General features: G+C 39.5%; 1 protein-coding gene across 2 annotated transcripts in view; it reads right to left on the minus strand.

Annotated features, from left to right (window-relative positions):
- The window catches only part of PREX2 (phosphatidylinositol-3,4,5-trisphosphate dependent Rac exchange factor 2), a 285,840-nt gene that overhangs the window by 9,313 nt on the left and 256,524 nt on the right, over positions 1–20,003 (minus strand). For both annotated transcript variants that reach the window (XM_021089269.2, XM_013996689.3), the window contains 2 exons: positions 10,078–10,180; positions 2,719–2,786 (listed from right to left, as the gene is read on the minus strand). In XM_021089269.2, the coding sequence (XP_020944928.1) occupies positions 2,719–2,786; positions 10,078–10,180 (171 nt within the window). The remainder of the gene's footprint in view (positions 1–2,718; positions 2,787–10,077; positions 10,181–20,003) is intronic.

Here is a 20,003-nt window from a genome sequence, read left to right on the forward strand (position 1 = left end):
ACCACAGCTCACGGCAACGCTGGATCGTTAACCCACTGAGCAAGGGCAGGGACCGAACCCGCAACCTCATGGTTCCTAGTCGGATTCGTTAACCACTGCGCCACGACGGGAACTCCCCCCTTTCTGTTTTATATACACCTTTACTGCATTATTGTTCAGATTCAACACATAAAGTGATATCATAGAGTATTTGTCTTTCTCTAACATTTCACTAAGCATAATATTCTCTAGAAATGGAAGGATTTCATTCTTTTTGATAGCTGAGTAATACTCCATTATATATATATACACCACATCTTAATTCAGTTGTCTGTGGATGGGCTGTTGAATTGCTTCTGTTGTAGGTACTGTAAAAAATGCTGCTATGAACCCCGGGAGGTATGTATCTTTTTGAATTCATGTTTTCATTTTTCCCAGATACATACCCAGAAGTGGAACTGCTGGGTCATATAGTAGTTCTCTTTTTAGTTTTCTAGGGAACTTCTCCATAGTGGCTGCGCTGTCATGATTCTTATCTCACACACACACACACACACACACACACACACACACACACACACACACACACGATACTATTTCCATTATATTGAGTTGTTGCTCAATGACACCTCACTGACTGGTAGAGGGGAGTATGTCTTTATCCTTAGCTTTTAACAAAGTGCTTGACACCTACAGAGACACAGCCTAAATTCAGTATCTGTTTGCTGAGTAAATTAAAAAAAAGAAAAGGCAGTAAATGGAGAAAGGAAAAGCATGATAGAGACTGGTTGGGGATTTGAATCAAATTCTATGTCTGTCAGAGACAGCAAATTTTATCTCCATGAAGATGTTTCCAGAAACATTACTCCAGACTTGCTGAGGGATGGCCTGGCCTTGAGGGACAAGTGTGTTCTGTGATTCGCTGTCTTTGGGGCAGGAATCCTGGTTTCTGGATGGGAGGGATCCCAGAGGCTCTGGAGTCCTTAACCCTCTCTGTGCCTGTACAGCACGCTTCTCCCATTCTCCCTTTTCTGTGGTTACGTTTCACTCATTCCTCTTTAACTGAAAGTTCCTTGTGGGCTGGAACTATTTCTATCCTCTCATTTCTTAGGCCTTCAATAAACATTTGTACTATGAATGAAAGAATAATTAAAACTGAAAAATTACTCAGGATTTCTCTCTCAGGGCTGTTACCCCCTTGCAAAAATAGATCAATTTTAGAGCTAGCACTTTGTATTGTGTTTCAAGTGTTTTAACCATAAACTGATAAAGAAAAAAAGTGAGCTTATCAGTTTCTTTTTCCCAGATTGAGCCTGCATATTGGTTTATTGATCAGGATGCTTAAGTCTTATCCATACTGTTTATTAGTGTTTATAAGCTCCAGGAGAGAAGACCTTGCTGAGCCATTTCTTGTTTTCTTATGGGAATTTTAAAGCTTCACTGGGTTTATTATCCAAATATACCATGTCTGTTCAAGATGCTGGAGAGAGAATGCCTATGTGAAATGATTCTTAGTCACAGATAGTCTTAGATTCTAATCTAATCAACTATGAACGATGACATTAACAAGACTAGAGGATTAAATAGAGTTAGGAGTCAGCACTAAAAATAAATGCAATTAGAACATGAGTGCTCCATCCATCTTCAGGGGGAAAACATGTTTTCTCTTTTGAAAGTACTTTCACTGCCAACATGGTTTTTCAGAATGAAAGAGAACTTCATAAATGCTGTGGTCATCATTCCTACTCTGGTAGCTGCTTTGTCATAGAAACAAAGAGTGTCTTATCTGTGACAGTGCTTGGAGGAGGCTACTTTTTGTTAAAATGCAAATGTATAAAAATAATCAAACATAAAGAAATTATTTAAATTTGCCCTACTTCAAGATAGATGGTTGCCTATCCTAATGTCACCAGGGAAATAAATGAACACTCCTTTGATGGCTGTTCCCATGTTCATTTATTTTAAAAGTGGATTCAAGTCCTTTTTTATGATGATATATGCACTGTGAACATTTGGTGGGATGACAAACAAAAGGCTCATTCATTCATTGATTCATTCATGTATTCTTGAAATCAGTTCAGGCAGTCTATGTAGGCACTCTGTAGGCACTGCGATGAGCTATGAATAAAATCCAAAAAGAATATTCCCTGACTCTAAAGAAGTCATATCCAGGTTGGGCAGAGAGCCAGGTGACAAGACATGGCAATACCATCAGGGCCATAATAGATCAACATACAAGATGCAAAGGAAGCACAAACAGGAAGGAAACTCAACCAAACTTCAAGGAGAAAATAATATCTAAATGGGGTTTTGTGGTTAAAACAGTAGTTTTTCATACAGACACAAATGGGAGAGGCACTCATGCCAGAGGGAACAGCATGTGTGGTCACAGAAATATAAATGCAAATAGCATTTCAGTGGTTTGGTGCAGCTCGAATACAAATTTTAGCAGGAACTGTAGGGGCCTTTGTTTTTGAATTCATGCTGGAATGTGCAAAATAGAATAATGTTATGAGTTCTACCTGCTCCCTCTAAGTTGGCTTCACCTAAAATTTCACTTAATCTGAGAGCATTTAAGCCTATTCAGATTCAAACACAATGTTTATAAGGCTGGTTTCTAGGATTATATTCAGCACTGTGCTGGGCATATCTGGGGGCAACTGCATTAGCTGTGGTGACTCTGCCTGGGAAAAGGCGCTGAGCCCTTTGGGAAACGCCAGATCTGGGGGAATCACTTACCTCGGAGCAGACTGGGGGGTCCGGTCCCTGACTCCTAAATTCTTTGCTGTGTTCTGAACTCTTGCTCCCTGAAAGAAATAAGAACAATCACTTTTAGCTCTTCCTTTATTAATAATTATTTAACATACCATTAACATTCGAGTGTAGAATACAGGTTTCAACAGTGTATTGAACATCAAGAGAAATGGGGTGCGAAGAAAGAAATCATCATCTGAGCATTTTCAAAATTAACGCTTTTAAGAATCAAAATACACGGAATAAATTGTTTCAAAGGATTGATAATTTATTTCAAAAGCACGGAAATCATTTCGAAATAAGTTCAAATGACAGCTTCCTGTTCACTACCTCATCCATATCTGCATTCAATATTTAAGCAATGAAGAGTTAAGACACTGAAAATAGGAACTGAGCAGCCTAGACATATCCACTCTGGGTCCTCACGTTCATGGAACAAAAATCACAGCACTCTCACATGCATGCAGCCTGTTTTGTCCTTAGCTGAATAGATAGTTATTTTAAACTTCATAGTATTTATCAAGAAAATATTTCCTTAAGTAGTTTAAAGCAATTTCTGGACAAAGCATGTGCATGTGGATCTTTGAAATGTAAGCATTGGGCCTGAAAGTTGATAGTACAAAGATAACGCGCTTTAGCAATGAAAACGTTTTTTGCAAATCTTTCAAGTTCATGAATATTCATTGTTCAGTTCCTAATGGGAATGGGTTACTACAAAGAAGCAAACACCAGGGTTTGGGGCTGAGTATAAAGGGAGGAGAGTTACTTAAAAAAAACCCCTCAAACTCTCTCCTGCTACCAAATTCTGATGAATGGGAAGCGACAAAAAGAAAAGGAGAAAAGAAAGAAAAAGAAAAGAATACAGTCAGAGTTCCCATCGTGGCTCAGTGGTTAATGAATCCGACTAGGAACTGTGAGGACTCAGGTTTGATCCCTGGCCTCACCCAGTGGGTTGAGGATCTGGCGTTGCCGTGAGCTGTGGTGTGGGTTGCAGACACCGCTCGGATCCCTTGTTGCTGTGGCTGTAGTGTAGGCTGGCGGCTACAGCTCCGATTAGACCCCTAGCCTGGGAACTTCCATATGCTGCGGGTGCGGCCCTAGAAAAGACAAAAAAAAAAGAAAAAAGAATGCAGTCTCTCAAGGTGGACCAGATAAAGGAAAGCAAATAGGGAAAAGGGGGTGGGGTGGGTGTGGTAAAAAGACAGATGGGAAGGAATTTAGGAATGCAATTAATCAGGCTTTGGTTTTTTTTTTTTAAACCTCCTTATTTTGAAGTAATTTTAGACTCAGAAGAAAGTTTACAATCAATCAGAACAGAGATGGCACATACTTCACTTACTAGGTTAAGCTCTCTCTAACGGCAACCCTTCATTGATCATAGTGTGATGATCAAAACCAGGACATGCTATTAGCTGCTCTGCCCATCTTATTCATATTTCACCATTTCCCCCAACTAATGGCCCCTCTTCTATCCCAGAATCCAATCCAGGACCCCACACCACACTGTCTCCATGGTCTCTTCCAATCTGGGACAATTCCTGACTTCCTTGGTCTTCCATGACCTTAATATTTTGGATGAGTACTGGTCATTGTGTCACTGTTTTGCAGAATGTCTCTCAATTTGGGTTTGTCAGATGTTTTCTTATAATGAGATAAAGGATATGTGTGTTGGCAAGAAAATCACAGAAGCGATGCTGTGCCTTCTTAGTGCATTTTATCACTGATGCTGATCACCATCACATCACATGATGTCATTTAATATCTCACCAATTGGTTAAGGTGGCGTTGGCCAGACTGTTCCACTGTAAAGTCACCACCTTTCTTTTTCTAATTAGTAAATATGTTGTAGGAGATCCCGTGAGACTATGTCCATATCCTGCTTGTCTTCAAACTCTGCTCATTGATTTTAGCTTCTATTGGTTGCTCTTGCCCAAAACAATACTACTACAGTGCTTGCGAACTAGGACGCTTCTATAAAGAAGGGTTATATCTTCTCCCCAAAGTACCTATTCAAGTATTTATTTAACTCAATATGGATTCATGAATATTTATTTTATCCCATGAGTTACAACCCAACGTTTTAATGATTAATCATGTTTTGTCGTTCAGATTGTTCCAGTGTTGGCCACCGGGAGCTCCCTTGGTTTGCTTCTTGTGTCCTGATCACGCAACTACCGTCATTTTTGAGTCCTTATGTATTTTCTGGTCCCTCAACACGTTCCAGGGTTATCTTTCCCATCTCAGCTTGGAATTAACCACTTCTCCAAGAACCCCTGACTCTTCTGAATGGAGAATGATATTCAGAAGCCAAGATTTGGACATTCATTTCTACTCCTGATGTGTAACCACTTCTAGGTCTCCTTGTAGGCTGAGGTGGTTGACAAATGTGAACTTACTCAAACATCTATATTTATTTCCACATCTGTCTATATCTGTGTGAGTATGTGTGTGTATGTTTGTGTACATACCCATCAGCTCAAGCTGATATTTCTGACTCCAATCCAATGCCACAGGGTTCATTCTGAATCTCAGCCTTCTCCTTTGCCTTATTTGTAACTTTCTCAGAAACTGGATTCTCATTATTCACAACATACTGACTTATTTGTTCACTCCTACCAAAGACATAAACTAGATTTAAAATTTCTAAATCATATCCCCATAAGAAAGAGATTTACTAACTAGAGTAAAATATCTGTGTAGAATTCTTTGTCTTTAGTCTCATAATATTCAATGGTGCATAGAAAGATTTTTGTTTAAAAGGTTTCAGATAAAATTGAAGCTCATCAAGCTGAACACATGTCCTGGTAGATTCATGTGGAATTCAGCCATATAATTCTTTCTATATTCAATATGCCTGTGACTTAAATTTTTACACCTCGTTCATGTTTTCCCTCTACTAAACACCCTCTCAGTCCTCTTCCCTACCTGTCTGCATCACATTCATCTTCCAAGGCCCGAATTGAATATTGTCTGAGCTAATAATTGACTGGACATTCACTCTAACAGGTCTGTTCTAAATGCATTCAGTATGCAAGCCTCACAAGAACACTAGGAAGCAACTATCATTATCATCTTTGTTTTAATGATGAGGAAACTAAGTAACAGAGAAGCTAAGAGTCTTATCCCAGACTAGGATTCAAGCTGAGGCCGCCTGGCCCTAGGATCTGTGCTCTTGGCCACTATCACATATTTTTTTTCTGCATGAAGCCTTTTTCCAGTTCTCCTAGTTAGAGCTCATTTATTGAATAAATATCATTTAGTGTTTACTCTGTACCAAGTATTAATGTAGAGACCAGTGACACCATCGTGACATACACTTTGTGTCCCAGCTGTCTGGGGGACTAACTTTATAATTCATTCATTTACTCAATTCCTCATGTCATGTCCTGATCCACTGAGGGTGTACACTATGGAGAGCAGCGGCCTGTGGGTGTCTCATGGTGATTTTGCTTACATGTGTCCACCCTGAGATTAGGCAAAAACCACATCCTCCTCAGTCTCTGTTCTCGGTGCTCACTAATGCCCTGATACTAAAAGTAAGGAGGCAGAATTCTTCAGAATTCAAGTCTTTATTAAAAAGGTCAAAGAATTGTGGGGTAGGTTTCCACCAAAGAACACTCAGAACACATCATTTCGAGGATAGGAAATTTTAAGGTTATAATGAGAGCTTCTACTGCAAACCTTCTATTAATCAGATCGGTCGGCTATGTAAAAATGCTGCCCAGGATTATCATAATCATTACCCCCAAATTGCAAGGGGCATAGTACCCTTCCTTTATATCTTTCATCTTTCCTTTCTACTCAGCCGCATACTTAAAATAACCACTCTGGTAAAAGCACCTACACAAAATCTGTACATGATAACTACACAGCTGGCCTTCCATATCCCTGAGTTTTTTGGATCTGCAGATTCAATCAGCTGGGTCACTGCTCCTCAGTTGGTTGAATCTGTAGATGTGAAACCCTCAGATATGAGGACCTGCTGTATTCATTGTATTCCTCTGCCATTTTATATAAGGGACTTGAGTATCCATGATTCGTTACCTGGGGGTGGGGGTCTCCTGGAACCAAACCAAAGAGAATACAGAGGGGTGTCTACACTGCAATTAGAAATAAGAACCGTAACACGACTGCAGTGGCTTGAGTTGTGGCCGTGATGCTAGTTTGATTGAGGGCCAGGCAGAGGGGGTTAAGGATCCAGTGTTGCCACAGCTGCGGCATAGGTTGCACTTGCTATTTGGATTCAGTCCCTGGTCCGGGAAAGTCCATATGCCGCAGGTGTGGCCATTAAGAAAAAAAAAGGACAAGAACCATAAATCATGCTGAAAAACTCCTTATTTCTAAAACCAGAAATTAGAGATCTTAGAAAACACTAGGCAAACATTCTAACCGTTCAGTCTCTGGAAAGCTGAATCTAAATGACTAAAAGACAAAAGGGTCAGAAAAAATAGATTTCTGATTCACACGTGTGGTCTAACTATTCGGATCCCAAGAGGGTAAGAGTTGGTTTGTAGATTGGACCCCAGCCATTAATCCCACTGCCTGTAACTGCTGAATCATGACAAGTGGATTGGCCGTGGAAGGAATATTGCAAAACTCTCTGCTGGGTACCAGTCCATTCCAATTTCTATAAAGAGAGGACCACCCTCTCCTGATCTTTCACAAAGAAGCAGGAATCAGGTCTGACTCAGGGCCACTTGGAGATGTCATCACTTGGGGCAGAGATACAGGCAACAAAGGAAGTTACCCATCCTAAATGTAGTTATTATCAGAAAATAGTTGGAGGGAGTGATAAGTTCAGAAAAATAGTGCAGTTTAGAAATCAACTTAGCAACTTCATAACTTTTCAGTCTTTTAAAATTATATTTTATAAATATAATAATATATATTAATAATAATTAATTAAAATTATAAATTAATATACAAATATGTATATATATTAGCCACACCCACAGCATATGGAAGTTCCTGGGCCAGGAATGAAATCTAAGCCACAGCTGTGAACTATGCCACAGCTGTGGCAATGCCGGATCCTTAACCCACTATGCCAGGCCAGGGATCGAACCTCACTGCTGCAGAGATAGTGCTGGATCCTTAACCTGCTGCACCACAGTGGAACGCCAATATAAATATATTTTAAAGAGGTTTGAACCAGGGAAACTAAGGCCCATGAAGCCTTAGGTAATATTGTTTTTACTTTTCCATCTTTATTTTATTTCTCTCAGTTGTCAGTTGGAAAAAATTAAAGGTTTTTTCTTTTTTTACTTTTTAGTGCCACACCCGAGGCATATGGAGGTTTCCAGGCTAGCAGGAGACTTGGAGTTCCAGCTGCCAGCCCACATCACAGCCACAGCAAAGCCAGATCTGAGCCGCATCTGCGACCTACACCACAGCTCATGGCAACACAGGATCCTTAACCCACTGAGCGAGGCCGGGGATTGAATCTGCATCCTCATGAATACTAGTCGGGTTCGTAAACCACTGAGCCATGAAGCAAACTCCAAGAAATTAAAGGTTTTGATTATTCAACTCCATAGAGGAAGAATGTATATGTAACCAACTCAGAATGACCTCTTTACCGGATTATTCTAAAAAAGGTCAATTATCAGTCCCTTAGTCTTGCCATAAACCATAATTTTGAGAAGGTTCCTCTCAGTTTTACTGAAAACTTACTCTAACAGCAATGGGGTGAAACAGAAAGGTTACTCTCCTTTTGAATGTTTTAGCACTCAGATCCCAATGCTGACATAGATAATCCCAAGTTTACTTTGATCTACTTTGTAAAACCACATTTGTATATCTACCTGAAAAATTCTTCCCAAACCTGCTGGCATTTGCACCTGTATTTGCCCTTTTCCAGCTGAACCACAGGGTGTCACGAGCTTCTTGTGGATCTGACCTTTATTTAGCAAATCCCTCTCGGATCTTGGCAGATCTCGGTTTTCAATCTTCAGCTCCGGGATTCCCAAACCGAAGCACCAATGCATGTACCTCATTTCGGCAGACCCCATGCCAGGTGCCTGCCTCTCTTAGGATGGTTTCCATGAATTTTCCTTTGGGCGCAGTTGACATTCTGTAGTGTAATCTTGGGAGCAAACCCAGAGGGATTTATATGTTTGCTTGAGAGTTCTACAGTAAGTCTTTAGGAAATAAAGTAGCTATTATTACAAAAGCATATCTTTAAATTAAGTCACTCACTACCACTGGATATTCAAACCAAATCACCAAGTGGAAAGATTTGTTAAATCAATTTTCTGAGGCAGCCCTAAGAAAAGAAGGCAGAAAAAAAAATAAAGTTGATGTCTTTCAACTTCTTTTGTCTTCCTACTGACTTGTATCTTTTCTACTAGATTAAGCATGATTTCCTAATAATGATTACACTGGAGGTTAGTGTATTTTTATGTTTTTAATGACTCCTGAGGGCTTTAAATCCCAAATTACCACACCTAAAATACTAGTGAGCTACTGTATAGAAAGTTCATTCACTTTGTAATAGAGTGTATTCTCATCTCTAAGACCTTCGGTGTCTTTTGGTGGCATGAAGACAGTCCAAAGGCCGCTCTTCATCCTCTGAGGGCGGATTTGAGGTATTTTTTGCATGTTTTTTGTTTTCTTTTTAGGGCCGCACCTGAGGCATAAGGACGTTCCCAGGCTAGGGGTCGAATCAGAGCTTCAGCTGCTGGCGTAGGCCACAGCCACAGCAATGTGGAGTCTGAATGGCGTCGGCAGTGTACACTATAGCTCATGGCAATGCTGGATTCTTAACCCACTGAGTGGGACCAGGGATCAAACTCACATCCTCATGGATACTAGTTGGATTCGTTACCACTGAGCCATGATGGAAACTCCGAGGTATGTGTTTTATCTTCAGAATAATACACAAACTTGTTAGCATGGCATGGAAGTCCCTCTGCGATCTCCAGAAGCAGGTAGGGCTCTCCAGTCTTTCCCCTTCTTCCTTGCCCCTCCCTGTCCCCAGTCTATTCCCCAGCCTTATTAAACCACCTGCCAGCCCTGGAAAATGTCACATACCCTTTTATCTTGTACTTCACATAGCCTCAAATCCACTCCTGCCCACTTGCCTGGTCCATTCCCCTTCCTCTTTCAGGTTACTGCTTAGACATCCCTTTTCTCGGGTTGTCTGAGTTTCGTGGGGAACCCTTGTAGAGATGTCTGCACTGCCTTCCTCCCTGGGAATCAGTGTTCCCTGTTCATCTCTTACTTCCCGATCCTGGGAAAGTGCCTGTCACAGCCAGGCATCTGTCAGACACCTGATAAATGAACCAAGGAACCTTCAAATCCAGGTCCTGGAAAACAAGGTCTTAAAACGTCCGTGCGACTTACTTGCTTCCGCATCACATCGGTAGCCTGCATGATGTAGCGAGGAGGCAGTCCGTGGCTCCTGGCCAGAATGATGGCCTGCTCAAGGGTCACGCTCAGGGTGCACCTGCAGCAAAGACAATGGCAGGTCAGGTTCCACCGGGTCCCATTACACGTCATGACAGTCTGGGTTGCTAATGAAGGATGACACATCATGCCTTCTGGGACAAGGACTCCTTTTCCCCTGGGTCTCACCCATGTGCGCATGAGGTATACATGGGAGTGAACTTCTGTTTGTTTTTCTCTTGTTCATCTGTCTTTTTTTATAGGGTCGCGGCTAAGAAGTCAGAATAGTAGAGGGAAAATTATTTTTCTTCTCCTGAATGAATTTCAAAATCAAAAAGCACCAGCCAAATTCAAGGCAACAAGACAACGAACCATTGATTTTTCTACATAGAACACCTGTTTAAAAACAGATTATAGAGGTACACCACTGGGGTATTTAAGTATTTAAATTTACTCTATTTTATTTTATTTTTCTGTTTTACGCATGTACCTGCGGCATATGGAAGTTCCCTGGCTCAGGGTTGAATTGGAGCTGTAGCTGCCAGCCTATGCCACGGCCATGGTAACACCAGATCCGAGCTGCATCTGCAACCTACACTGCAGGTTGTGGCAGCACCAGATCCTTAACTCACTGAAGGTATCTTCATGGACACTATGTCCCGTTCTTAACTCACCGAGCCACAATAGGAACTACTAAGTATTTAAATTGTATTTAAGTATTTAAATGTAAAGCAAAAACTTTAAAGCAAAGTCATAATGAACTCCATTTATGAGAGAGCACATACACAGAAAATTAAGTAGGCAGAATTATAATAAACTTTATTATCAGCTATTAATCTTTACTGATATTTCCTGTAATTTAAAAGAAACGACTTCCTTAAAATTTTCATTGATGTCTACACATTGATAGTTAATATTTTTATACTGACTTATGCCTAATATTTTAGAAAAAAGTGAAATTAATGTTCATTAAGATCAGAATTTTCTTTAAAAAGTGCGTTTCTTGGACCCAATCTAAAAGACTGTGAAATTTTGAAAAGGAACTTTTAATTAGTTATTCAGCAATGTGGTGCCCAGAGCAGCCCTGAGAAAATTCAGCCTTCAGCTCCTGAATTCAGTGATGGCTGAACCTTGGTCCTTTCCCTTCCCTTGAAAGCATTCCTTTTATTTTCTTCCACATTTTTCTCTTTAGCAGCTCTTAGGGTGCTCTGAGCCCTCTATGTTTGTTAATATTTTCAGGAGCTGGTCTCTGAATTGTTTTTTAGGGGTACCTCCTGCATCCATTCCATACAAATGGTCACGCCTAAATGTCTAAAGACATTTTTTCCTAACATCTCTAGCAGCAGATTTTGTTGGACTTCATTTTTTAGTTTATCGGTATTTTGATTGTCTTTTCTCCATGTGTGCATTTACCTCTCTGTGGTCTGGCATTTTACAAGTGTATTTTTCTAGATCTGTTTAGTTTTTCTCTACCCATGAGTTCTGCAGTGCTATTGCTTATACGTGCGAAATGTCTAAGTCATTTATCTCTGGTTGTATGGCTGTACCACAGAAGTTCAGTGTACCTGGTAGATTCAGATACTGATGAATTATGGATAAGAAGAGAAAGGGACTTAAAACATTACTGCTATAATATTGGAAAGAACCTGACAAAATGGCAATTGTATTATTATACATAATTGCATTCTAAGGAGAAACATGATCAGTTCCACTGGCTGTTAAATGACGTGAAAAGCAGCTTCCTCATTAACATTACAGAGAACTCTTCAGAAAGCATTAATAACACATTCAGATGAGATAAAGTTTTGTAAATAGCTTCTAGTAGTATAGGATGTTTATAAATATTTAGTGTACGAGGAGTTTCCGTCGTGGCTCAGTGGTTAACGTATCCGACTAGAAACAATGAGGTTGAGGGTTCGATCCCTGGCCTTGCTCAGTGGGTTAAGGATCTGGCGTTGCTGTGGGCTGTGGTGTAGGTCGCAGACTCGACTTGGATTCTGAGTTGCTGTGGCTGTGGTGTAGGCTGGCAGTTACAACTCCAATTCGACCCCTAGCCTGGGAACCTCCATATGCCACGGGAGCGGCCCAAGAAATGGCAAAAAGACAGTAAATAAATAAATAAATAAATAAATAAATATTTAGTGTAAGAATCTGATATGATATATAATTTCAGTTTACATGTACTTGTGTGCACATGCCAATGAAAGCCAAGAATTATGATTGACAGTTCATGTTTTAAAAAATCAATTTTACAAAGCATTGTCAGCTTACTCAGCAGACCATAACCTTTTTCTCCTCTTTAAGGTCTCCTCTACTGCAACTTTAAGTCCTTATTGATCCTAACATTTTAATCAATAATCCTCATGACACCAGCTGAATGAAGCTAAGAAAAAATCTTTATCTTTTTCTAATCACCCTGAAATATGTCTGTGCTTCCTGATAAAGCCTGACTTGCCCTCCTCAACTTATAAGAAACACTTACTCATTGTGGAGGACTTTCAACAAGCAGTCTATAATTTTTATCCATTTTCTTAACGTTTTTTAACTGATTTATTTCTCTCTACTTCAAGGCATAGTAAACAGCAGTAGCAAATTATCTGCCAAAGACTTTAAGGTAAACTTCAGATCAATCAATGTGGCTAGTAACATGCTCTTGGACAGGGTACCTCAAAAGTCACTTCTTTAGACTGATCACACATACAGCCTCCAACAGAAAAATCTCCCTTTAAATGGATACACGTTTTCTTTCACTAGCATATCCAGAGAAGATGGCTTTGTCTATACCTGCCTTTTCACATGAACCACTGTGTGTATTCCAATAGGGTCCCAAGATTAATTTGAAATTTTTTAAAAGTGAAAAACTTTAAAAGAGACAACCAGATCAGTGTGGGAAATATTGCCTAGTGGATTCACAGTTGGTTTATCCAACAGAGTTGGTTTATCCTAGTTTTTCCATCTCAGCGTCAGAGAGTTCCAACCTCCCAAATTCAGCATGTGGTGTAAGAGCACTTAACATGAAGCCTACAACTTTGCTGTCCATATACTATTATTCACCTCATAGCATTTTATCTTCTCTCAACTATCTCAATGTGAATGTTAAGTAGGAAAAAATTCAGTCTTTGCAAGAAGCATTTTGATTCTGGCATTCATGGAAAGACTCGAGATCCAGAGACCTGGATTTTCAATGGTGCATAAATGTATACCTAGAGTCAGCTTTTACAAGAGATTCTTTGATTTTATAGGTACTTCTCTGATTACCAGTAAGACTGTCCTGCCAACTTTGGGCAAGAGTATGAAGGGAGCACACCAATTGCCAGGAATCCTAAGCAAATCCCATTTCTTGTCTGACCCACCAATTTCCTTTCTAGAACTATATCTGTTCTCACATTAGGCAGTTAAATGAAAATTTTAATAAAGCTATATTTGCAGTCCATCCTGGAAAATACAGGCTTTCAATTTTTAGGTCCTTCTAGCTGTAATATTGCTTAAAATATTTAAATAATTCCTTCTCTGGGAGTCACACACACACAAAAAGTCACAGAGTAGAATTTGTCCTTGATAAAAAGGTAACATACACGCTGAGGAAAGATGATCCATAATTTTAGTAATAAGACATCTCAAGTAACAGCTCTGCTCAGGTCATACTCCTGAGAACATGAACTTGACAGGGCTGCAAAATTATGCAGAAATTGTGCATTTCCCCATAGAAAGAAAAAGGAAAGGGTCAATATACCTGTACTTACAATGAATAAATCTTCTTGGCATGTTTCATATTAAAAATAGATCCCACATCACTCAGAGGTTTAGCACAGTTTTAATATGATTAATGTAACCTGTGGCTAATGGATCCAATTTAATTCAAAAGGCACTCTGATTTAGCAATGCTTTGGAAGAGTCACAGAGAAGTATCTTTGCATTCATCCATCCATTCATTCATTCAACAAATATTTTTGAGTGTCTACTTTGGAACTACAAGTACCATTAGGTGCTGGTAGAAGCAGATTTTCTATCCAGCTAAAAAAGGCTGAGTTTCAGAGTCTCTTGTTTATGGAATCCCTTGAAACCTATTCATGTAGTCATATGCTTTTACAAATTTGCAAAAGCAAAATGTGTTGACTGAAAATGGTTATGGCTACTGTCTTTTTAGGTCCCATCTCTCTAGAATGTTCTAGAATGTTCAAATGACCATGGTTCTTTCTGAAACTGAGTTACAGGAAGTAGAATTAGGGATGCAGCTAAGCTAGGTTTACTGGAACCTATGTACATGATTCATAGTTACTTGTACTTATAGTTAGGTTATTATAATATCCTGGTATAGGAATGGACTCCAGAATAGTCAGACTCCTCACTGTACAAACTTACCCAAGGTTGAAAAGGAGGTGCAGGGCCCAAGGCTGTAATGCAATGTGTGATATTGTCATGAACCCAGGACTGTGTGTGGTGGAGGAGAAACAAGGTTGGAATGTGTGGAACCAGAAGCTACTCAGTGGGATATTCCTCCATACATCGTGGTTCACATGCTAAAGACAACTTTATGGAGGTTTTCACATATGACAATTTTTAAATTTAAAATAATGTTGATGTTGAAATGTGTAGTAAATCCTTCCATAAGATTATGATGCTATGAGATTATGAAATTACATGAAGTCCATGACAACCTTCACCAATACCTCTTTTATAAATTGGGGTGTGGTTGAAGTAGAGTCCACCTGACTATAATGTGGCACTTGCTAATATGATTCTCCATGATTTTTCTTTTGGCCACACCCACAGTGTATGGAAGTTCCTCGGCCAGGGATCAAATCCAAGCTGCAGCTGAAACCTACGCCACAGTTGTGGCAACACTGGATCTAATACCCACTATGCCACGGCAGGAACTTAATCTGTGACTTTTATTTCATATGTTTATCCCAACTGATCCTAGAATATCAGATATCAACTTTTTCTTATGTGTCAGACTGTAGAGTTTAGGGTCAGGAAAAGCATGGAAAATGATCTCCTGTTTGCCAGTCTGGTTTCTCAATGCCAGAGGTACACAATGATCAACTTAGATCTCCTGCTCAACTGAGGCTCATTGGAGAGACAAAGCTTAGTTTCCTAAATTTTTTAAATGCAACATATTGTATTTCAACTGTTTATTAACTCATATCTACTGCACTAAGTTTAGCTCACTTTGTAAGACTTCAGTTCCTACTGGAAGCAAGTTACATGTTCATCTTTGTTTGAAAAACATGGTAATCCTATCCTTTAAGATGGCTCGTCACAGTTCCATAATAAATTAGCTAAAATATTTACAAAACCAAGGACCTTTTACATATTTGGTCATTTACCACGCTCACAGGAAAAAACATCAGTTTTACCCATCACATTTTAAAACCTCCAGTGGTCTAAAGCCTCATCTAACATTGATTTAAATTGTACTGAACAAGGAAGCCCATCTCCCAAGGGGTGAAGTGCAGCAAATTGGACTCTTGGGGAGATGCACCACCCCTTTCAGGCCACAAGGGTGATGCAGTAACTCATGGTGAAACTGACACACCAAACCTGAACAACGTGAAGTTTATGGCTTTGCGCTGTTTTCCAGCAGTGGATTTATTTGCTGCCCTTCAGCACACTCACAGCTCACAGGAACTCTGACGTTTTGCTTGGGAATTAATCATTACACTGTTCTCTCTTGGGAGTGGTCCCAAACTGTCTGATTATTAGCAGAGGAGGGTCATTCAGATCCTAGTTATAAACTGACACCTTAAACACATGAAAAACTAGTGTAATGAAGAGCTCTGCATTTGTAGCCACAATAATTAGCCATATATTCACATTATGTACATGCCGAAGTGGAAAAAAAACTTAAAAGGTAATTAAAAATAAAATATTTTTATTGGGATGGACTGGGAGTTTGGGGTTAGTTGATGCAAACTATGACACTTAGAATGGATAAGCAATGAAGTCATACCATACAGCACAGGGAACTCTATCCAATCTTTTGCAATAGGATATGATGGAAAATAATATGAGAAAAAGAATTATATACATGCGTATATATAAATATGTATGTGTATATACATATTATATACACATACATATAAATATATATGTATGACTGGGTCACTTTGCTGTACAGCAGAAATTGATACACTAAATCAACTACACTTTGATAAAAAATTTAATTAAAGAAAAAGAAGAGGAAACAGACACAGAGACACACACAGAGGGAAGACCATGTAATAAGGACACAGGAAGAAGATGGCCACCTCCAAGCCAAGGAGCAGGCCTCGGAAGGGACCAACTTGAGGTCACCTTGATCTTGGACTTCTAGCCTCCAGACTGTGAGAAAATACATTTCTATTGTTTAACTCCCCCAATAGAAATAGAAAATACAATCTTTAGCAAGGGGTACTTTTATTTCTCCATCTTTTTAAAATTGAGGATGCAAATGAATATTACTTTGAAAATTTCTACTGTGCCCCTCAACAATGTTGCTTTCAATTAGAACTAAAAGTTATGCCCCCAAACAAACCCCACTGGAGTCACCGAATTTAGGAATACATGTTTTGACTTCAAAAGTTACTTGAACAGAGATTTTTAACTCTTCTGTGCAATAATAATAGAATTGAGGCACTTGGATAAATATGTTCTCTTTTTTTGTGCTAGTGCAGCGTAACAAGCAGGATGATTTCTAAAATATGATTTATGGTAGATACACACCCACAGTTTAAAGGCATGTGCTGGGCTTTTCTTTGATTAAGGGCCCATATGCCAAACAATGCTTTTGACCAAATCTGGAAAAGGCAGCATTAAACATGCCCCTTAACAATCTATATAAACCGGCTAAATATTTCAATATCTACTCAAGATTTAATTTGGAGTTACTTATATTAATATAAATTTGACTTTGTGCTAGATAAATATAAAGTGAAATAAATACTTAATCATTATGAAATCAGCAAGTTTTTCCCTGATGTGGAATTCCTGGCACCCACTAATCAGACCTTGACTTTGTTTTTAGCTCTGGACTTCCACATGTGTTGCCTCGTTTTCACCATCCTTTCTAGCTATGATGCTGCCTTTGGTCATGAAAACAAGAGGGAAAGAATGCCCTTAGGGAAAATGCATATGCATAAGGACAACCGAAAGAACCTATTATTTGATCATATTCTTCACATTAATTACGTCTTTATACAGTTCTAGATGTTTAGATCTAGAATCTTATGGATTCAGATCTTAAAACATAACATCATGTCCCCTTATTCTCTGAAACTCTTCATTCTTCCTCCTTTAATTAAGAGCCAGGTCCATTATCCTTGTTCATTCCACAAGCAAGTTACTAGGAATCTAACTGTGATTTTCTGTGATACTTTACTAAGCTTAAGTCATCTGGGCAGCATTCAAATTTTGGAGAGGATAATAATGATGATTTCAATCCTAAGAGAATGAAGTGGGTGAAATAAGCTGGAACATCAGCAGCTACTACTGCTCTTTGCACACCACTCTTTCATACACAGAAGCTTCTTAGGACAGATGGACGATCCTGTGATCCTCTGGTTTAATGCACTCAGCAGCATCCTCAGAATGTCTGCCTGAGGGAGCCTCAGGCAACTTAGTTTCAACAGTCTTTGAACTAAACACACATTTCTCTCAGTTGGAAAAAAAAATAAAAATGATTCTGCTGTTTCCAAATGTTTTTACCTCTTCCTTGTGCTTTCCTCAGGATCTCATTTTATTCAACCATAAAAAACAACAAACACAACAAGCTGCTGTAGGAAAGAGTAAAGTAGAGATTCTCCATTAACGCTGATCCTGATTAAGTAGGAAGGTGTACTGTTAATTTTTTTTTTTTTGGTCTTTTTAGGGCCACACCCTTGGCATATGGAGGTTCCCAGGGTAGAGGCTGAATAGGAGCTACAGCTGCTGGCCTACACCACAGCTCACGGCAATACCAGATCCTTAACCCACGGAGTGAGGCCAGGGATTGAACCCGCAACCTCATGGATACTAGTCAGATTTGTTTCCCCTGAGCCACAAGAGGAACTCCCAATGTTTTTATTATTTTTCTTTTCATGGCCACAGCAACAGTTTATGGACGTTCCAATTTATGGCCTGGGGTCAAATTGGAGCTGCAGCTGGCACTCTGTGCCATAGCCACAGCAATACCACATCCAAACCGCACCTGCAATCTATGCCACAGCTGGTGGCAATGCTGGATCCTTGGCTACTAAACAAAGACAAGGATCAAACCCACATCCTTGCAGACACTACGTCAGGTTCTAACCCTCTGAACCACAACAGGAACTCCCTGTGCAATAATTTTAGTATCGTCAACCTTCCAATATTTGCAAAGCCTTCCTTGATGAGTATGGTCAAGAGTAAAATGATAGATTTCTGAAATCTCTCTCTAGTTGTTATGATTACACACTGTTTCACCTCCAGAGTGAGAGTTATAACTTATAAGCACTCAAGCCATTCAAAATAAACTCATCAATTACAAGAGATTAACGTATGCATGCAGTTCCACGTGCTAATATACCCACTCTGGTACCTTTCACGCTTATTAATTTCATATTTCTTATTATCTCTCAAGTCTCTCCTCTTCAGCTGTGCTAAGAGCATCTCTTGCCTCAATTGGTGTGACCTCCCTCTTACTCTTAGTGTCTTACCTCTTCTCATTATTCTTGGAGGGTGTCTCATTTTATTTTTTATTTGGGGAGAGAAGGAAGGATTTATTACTTGCAGCAAGTAAGGAGAGCACCAGGGATATTTCCCAAACCAGTGCCTCCAAGGTGATCTTTTAAAAATGCAGATGAAAATGCACACACTTCAATGCTTTCCACTTTGTAATGTGAAATACAAAGTCTTCACACTATGGCCTCTGGTTTCCCTACTTCAGCCATACTGTTCACAGTTCTCTGAAATCACCTTCTTGCATAGTTTTTATATGCTGCTCCCTCCCTGACATGATCTTAGATGTCCTTGTTTGAGTTACATACCCTGCCCCTCCTGATGTTGTATTAAACTTGGCTGAAAGGTGTAGGGGTGAAGAATATGGGTATTAAAGGTCAACTTCCTGAGTTGGATCTTGAATTTACAAATAACTCTGTGACTGTGCAAATGACTTAAGCTCCTGAAACTCATCTGTAAATTGAGTTTAATGATAGCATGCACCTCTGAGTGTTGTATTCAGGATTGCACAAAATAATCCATGTCTGCTACTTAGCACGGGATATAGCATGTAGTTTATTTATTCTCAACTAATGTTAGTAATTTTCATTAATATTACTGCCACCACCACCAATCAGCCAGATGAGTGTCTGTATCGACTGTAAGCTTCCTAGACTCCAGCATACTTCCCAGGATTCAGTAAGCATTCAATACACAATTAATGAAAAAAATATATATGTGAATCCCTAACGTGTGCCAACAGTATTACACATAACTCCTAAAGGATAAGATTCATCTCTTTATACTCTACATTTGCCATCTACTTGTCAAGAAGTGTCCACTCATTAAATAGATTTGGCAAAGTAACAAATGAATTGTAGGGACAATAAACATTAGCAAAAAAAAAAAAAAAAGATTCTCATACAGCTTCTAAATGGAAATAGCTTCTCTTTCATCAACAATGACTTGCATTTCTCTGTCTCTGGATTTAGCAACTACTTCAATCATGCTTTCTTTTTTCTTCTTCTTCTTTTTTTTTTTGTGGCCACACCCATGGCATATGAAGTTTCCTGGGCCAGGGACTGAATCTGAGCTGCAGCTGTGACCTACAGTTGTGACAACACAGGATCCTTTAACCAACGGTGCCAGGCTGGGGATCAAACCCCCACACTTCTGCAGTGATCCGAGCCACTGCAGTCAGATTCTTAACCCACTGAGACACTGCAGGA

This window comes from Sus scrofa, chromosome 4 (assembly GCF_054392235.1).
Source record: "Sus scrofa isolate SSC_HxYL_T2T_F1_AM1 chromosome 4, Sscrofa_HxYL_maternal_Yorkshire_Landrace_v2.0, whole genome shotgun sequence".
Classification (NCBI taxonomy): domain Eukaryota; kingdom Metazoa; phylum Chordata; class Mammalia; order Artiodactyla; family Suidae; genus Sus; species Sus scrofa.